Genomic DNA, 5799 nt, shown 5'->3' on the forward strand with positions numbered 1-5799 from the left:
ATCAACAACTGTTTTTCAGAAAATTGGTTCCAAAATCAAACTTCTTATGACATATTAAATCACCCACAACAATTGATTAACATATTAAGGACATAAAATCATATTCAATCGATTTTAAAAGCACAAATTTGAGTGAAATTTGAAATATGGCTCAAGAACACATAGAACTCAAGGGATGAAAACCCGTAAAATAGCTGATAACGAACAAGGTCGATCCAGAACTAGAATCTATCAATGATAATCAATGATAATTAAATGCTAAGATGATGTTTATTTTTTTAGAAAAACTTTTTTTAATATGTTTCAATTTTTAACATGCTAAAAAAACAATCATTTTTTCTTCTTTTTTTTTTTTAGATTGCAGACCGTTCATGTCTCTTCTTCTGTAAATATGGTCAACAGACAGCAGACCTTTTACCTCTTCGAAAATAAATAACACCCTGGTAAGCTTATAATGGTATGTCAAAAAACATAAACCCTAAATTCATTACCGTTTTACACAATAAATTAGATTTGTTGGTAACTTGAAAACAATTTGAATAGTTTGTTTCATATAATAAAAATCATGATAAACTTTTAATTAAAATTGAATTGAAAATGTTAGGGAATTTCATGTTATAAGGTGTACTATTGATCAAATAACTGTAATATGCATCATAAATCAACTTTAATGCAAAAGAAAACACTTATTGGACATGGATGTTTTTTTTACTTAATCACACAAAATAACTCAAGAAGTTAAACCAAAAAAAAACATGGCTTAATGGGTTAAGACACTAACCCTTTACCTATTTGCCCTTTCTTTTTTCCTCCCACACAAAAGATCCAAATTTAAGAAAGAAAAAGTGTCAAGAAACTAGTTGATAGCCTTTTCTATTTAAGCATGAGTCAAAAGAATAAAATGTATGTAATCTAATAAGTAGGAAACATATGATATATGATGATCATGAATCAAACTCCAACCCTAATTTCATACATAAAACTCTGTAACCTTCCTTCCCTTCATCAAACTAATCATCATCATCCGAATCTGCATATTCCAATCAAAATTACAATTTATACCCAAACAAAAAGAAGCCCAAATTGTGGAAAATATCAAAAACCTAAAGAAAGAGAGATTACCAGATCGAATATCTTCACCAACTTGTCCTCTGTTCTTGAGTTGTCTCATTATCATGTTGAAGATAAGAATCCACCAATAGATATGAAACACAAGTAGAGTCAACAACATGGTATTGAAAACATAGTACAAGCTCATATGATACACTTCTGAAGGCCTCAAAGCTTCTAGAAGATGGACACTGACAACAAAACACCAAATGGAGATTAATCGGGTGAGAATTTGGAAAAAAAAGAAAGGGTAAAAACGGAATATTGAAAAAAAGAGAGAAAAAAAAACCTTGAGGCTCTTATGACCCAAAAAGGAAAGATTATGAGTCTTAGTATAAGCCATGAGAATGCAAACATTCCAAATACCACACTTGCCCCTACTTCTTTACCCGAGTATTTGAACATTTTAGCTCCTTCAAGAAACACATCACTTGCATCATGCACTGCAAGAACTACAGATCCGATTCGAAAGAACCTAAAATCATGAATTTAAACACTGAATACAAAGTTTTGAATATAATCAAAATGCTATTACTTTTGAAAATTAGATTATTAGTCACTTTCAGGACTTAATGGATACAGATATAAATATATATAGATATGTTTGTTTTTAACTTAATGCATAATCATGTCTTAAAGGGTTAAGTGGAGGAAAGTGGCCCTTTAAGCATTCAAATATCTATATTTACTCATTTACCCTTACTTTCTTTCTTTTTATATGCTCTTTCTCTTCTTTCTTAAAACACACCCTTCAATTGAATTTTTAATCTTTTGATTTGTTTTATAAACCAATATTTTATGCATTTTCAAAAGCCTATTTCTTTTAACAATGTTGTGTATATTTCAATTTGTAAATGGTTTATGTTTTGTATTATCTATATGCAACTCGTTTATAATTTACCATTGTTTATAAACACAAGGGTAAAATGGTTATTTACTTAGCTTCATACAGTACATTCAGCCCCAAAAAGAAATTATCTTTATGTATATAACACTTTATCCAGACATACATCATTATCAATTCAGGTACTTTATCCCTACAGAACTTAATAGAAAAAAAAAAAAAAAAAAAAAAAAAAAAAAAAAAAAAAAACTTACAAAATTTTGGGGTTTTTGGAGTTTTGAAAAGTCAAATTTTAGGTTTGTTTTTGGTAGTTACAAAAACCAAAAAACATCATTTAGCATACAAAATCAATATTATGAGTGATTTTAAAAAAAAAATGAAATGACAAGTTCTCAAGGAGAGTAGTTATCTTTTTCTTTTTTAAATTGAAAAACTGCATCATTTTGTATATGCATCCAATATTTAAGTGAAGAAGCATCCATGATTTTCTTTTTTCAATTTGCTTGATGTTTCTTTTGTTATACAACAATTATTGGGTTTGTTTCTTTTTCAGATTCGAACTTGATAATAATCTACTTTTATTGTATTCTTTCTCAGAATTCTTTTAATATACAATTGGTTTTTTTAACTTTATCAAAATTTGAGCTTAAAAAGTTATCTACTTAAAAGGGTGTTTTAAGTATTTCCCAACTATGCAACAAAAGAAGTCAAATAAAAAGCAAAGTAAAAAAGAAATACCTTGTAATGTAGGAATAGCCAATTAAGAAAACAGTGATTACATGATGTGACATCATCACAGAGAAATCCTTCCTTCGAGTTTCCCACAAAACAAGAGCAGCAATGCTATAAACATAGAACCCACATTGACACATATACACAAGTTCTAGAGAAAACCTGCAAAAAAACTGATACTTTTAAATAATTTACCTACAAAAGTACAAAACTAATACAAGAAAGATAAAAAAATCCTCTTAAATTGAACAACTTTAAGTTTAAACACCCAAAAAAAAGTATGTGAATATAAAAACAAAATAAATTTACTCACTTTAGTTCTTGATTTGGCCAGCCTCTAAAATATCCTTTTATGTCTGTAAACCAAGGCTCATGAGAAGTAATAGCAAGAACAGTAAATTCAATAATAGCATAATATGTAAGCTTCCACATGGATTCGGTGAATTTTGCCACTTTTGCTTTTGTAGCTTTATTGAGCTTCAATGGAGTATTCCCTTTGCTCATCAACCATATCGATAGTCTCTGAAAAATGTCAAAAGTAATAAGTTAGAACTTAGAAATCCTCTCATGTTGTTTTTTTTTCTAGGATTTGTGTAAGAAAACGATCACTTAAGGATTTTTATCATTGTTGTGATGTTTATAAGACATTTTTTATCTTTAAAATGTCGTAGATCTCACAAGTCATCAAATTTAACAATAAAAAGGAATCTTAAAACTCATAAACTACAGAGATGCAACATGGCACTATATTGAATTTTGTTCATTTAGTTAAAAACTACAGACAATAAAAAGTCCATAGAACAATAATATAACACATAATTGATTTATATTGGCAAAAAGAGACTTGTGTTCATGAGGATCTGGATGGATAGCAAGAAGTTGTAATCGTTGTAATTGAGATAGAAATGGCAACTTGCCTTCCAATTGAGCCTTTAGTTTTCATGGCCAAAATTAAAGAAAACAAGGGTTTTTAGTGGTGTAATTTTCCATTTGACTCTTATGCATCATACACATAAATACACCAAAAAATATAGAACTAACAAATCTGAAAACAACCGAAATTAGTTTTCCTGTTGGCATATTACAGAATTAGACAAGAAATTTTTGGAAAAGTGAAGTAATGATCAGTCTAAGGTGTTCAATTTACAAATCCGGCAACATATCTACATAAGTGAAGTAGTATAAGATCATAAACACATGATAATCTCGATAACAAGACTAACCAAAACCTAAACTACGCAAAGTACTTGCAAGAATACTAAAAGAACTCAGACGCCAATGCATTCGAATACAACGAATCATGAAATCAGTGAAAGAAAACTCAAATTCAGTCAAGTAGCAAGTGAATCTTACTTGATATACGTATCTATCGAGCAACACCCTGGCACCAAAGGAAGCAAAAGCGAAGTAAACAGCGAAAATAAACCGGGAGGGAGCTGGGACGACATTTTGACTCCAGATCGACTCCATGAGAGGCAAGCAATGAATGCGTAAACCTCAAAGAATGAATGGGCATGCACCCATCAGCGAATCAATTTCAAATACAAGAAAAAGGGAATGGATTTGAAATTGGTCCGAAATTTCAGATACCCAGAACACACGTAGAAGAAGGGATTTGTTTGATTGTTGGATGGCGTGCAGATGGATGGATTTTGTACGGAGAGAAGAAAGGAAAAAAGATTGAGAAAAAGAGGAAAGTGGTGGATCGAGACGTTCAACTGGCGGGCGGGGCGGGGTTGTGTTTATTGACAAACGAGGAGCAGCACTTCATCTCCATCGGATTTCATTGACTTCTTGATTTGATTTGCTATTATTTTCATCCATTTCAAAATAATTATTGATCTCATTTAGTGATTGAGAAGAAGATTAGACTAATCGTATTTATTGTTTTTTTATCTTGTAAGGTTTAATAAAAAATTAGAAAAAGATGCATAAGTCTTTATATTTTTGTTCAACTAACAAAAAAAAGTAATTCATTTTTTTTTTCAATTAAACCATTGAAACCGGCTATTACTTGCAATTTAATTTAATTTTCAGGTTACCACAAACAATAACAGGTTTCGATGGTTAAATTTTAAACAATATATCAATGGTTTCTTTTTTGACAACAGACCAAAATATAAGTATTTTTTTTTTCATTGCATAATAAATTTTAACCTCAAGTTCCATCTATTTTAAGATTAAGGGTTGTTTGGGATTTCATGACTTATTGACTTATGGTGAAAAAAATGAGTTTTTTAAAAATTATTTGGATTAACTTTTGTGGCGGAAAAAGTCATTAAATTTATTTTAAGTGTTTGTTTTAACTTATACATGTTTGCATATTAGCAAACAATTTTTTTTAACTTATTGACTTTTCAAAAAGATAATAAGTCAATAAGTTGTTTTTAAATGAAATCCCAAACACCGTCTAAATTATAATCTATTTGTGCTGAAACAACCATTATAATTTGTTTGATTTTTAATATATGATAATAAATAAATATATTTTTTTAATTATATTTCTATTTAATAAAATATAAATGTTGATTAAAATGTAAAAATAGATTGCTATGAAATGTATCGAAGGTTTTTGAAAAATCTTCATGTGGGTTGCTATATATCACAAACACGAAAGGAAGGTGATCTGCAAATGAAAAATTCTAAGGTTATCAGATTCTAATTATGTGTATTTACCCTAACGACTTAATAATATTAAATATAGATTCAACAACACATACAGTAAGAAACACATATAAGGCATACGAGGCATCTATCTAAATCAGTTAATTCTAGCATGTAATTCCTAAACAGGTCCTTAGCCTATATTCTAGCATGCATATCTATCAATAGCATAAAATGTACATCAATATGGGTATATTGAGAATCACTTCATTTTTGAGTTCTGGATGATTGTCCGCGTCGCATCTTCCTTTTTATAAATTAAATTTAGGTCAAAAGATCATACACAGGGTCTTAAGCCAACAATCAAACAAGGAAATGACAAAAGACCGAGCTCACGTTTTTGACCCAACTATTTCTTTGAGTTTTTTTTGTATAAAAAGTTTTCTTTTTCAAAACTTAATTTAGAAATATATCAATCCTTAGTTTGAGTTCACACACAATGTAAAACG

The 5799-nt window shown here is 29.4% G+C and overlaps 1 protein-coding gene across 1 annotated transcript; it reads right to left on the reverse strand.

Annotated features, from left to right (window-relative positions):
- Positions 1 to 846: 846 nt before the first annotated feature.
- On the reverse strand, positions 847 to 4433 carry LOH2 (LAG1 homolog 2). The gene is made up of 6 exons (XM_079021049.1): positions 4040 to 4433; positions 3000 to 3208; positions 2693 to 2848; positions 1400 to 1585; positions 1123 to 1301; positions 847 to 1030 (listed from the first exon to the last, which is right to left on the reverse strand). Exons 1-6 carry the CDS (start codon positions 4154 to 4156, stop codon positions 1011 to 1013), a joined length of 867 nt encoding a protein of 288 aa, XP_078877175.1. The 5' UTR covers positions 4157 to 4433; the 3' UTR covers positions 847 to 1010.
- Positions 4434 to 5799: the final 1366 nt, after the last annotated feature.

The sequence above is a fragment of the Lactuca serriola genome, chromosome 9, assembly GCF_051521515.1.
Source record: "Lactuca serriola cultivar US96UC23 chromosome 9, Lser_US96UC23_V15, whole genome shotgun sequence".
NCBI lineage: Eukaryota > Viridiplantae > Streptophyta > Magnoliopsida > Asterales > Asteraceae > Lactuca > Lactuca serriola.

What these genes read in the sequence shown, in the direction of transcription:
- LOH2 (XM_079021049.1), bottom strand. Translation starts at nt 4,156, where the DNA reads ATGGAGTCGATCTGGAGTCAAAATGTCGTCCCAGCTCCCTCCCGGTTT. An exon ending in TCGATAGATACGTATATCAA is followed by an intron (nt 3,209 to 4,039) that starts GTAAGATTCACT and finishes GACATTTTTCAG; the next exon opens with AGACTATCGATATGGTTGAT. An exon ending in TGGCCAAATCAAGAACTAAA is followed by an intron (nt 2,849 to 2,999) that starts GTGAGTAAATTT and finishes GTTTTTTTGCAG; the next exon opens with GTTTTCTCTAGAACTTGTGT.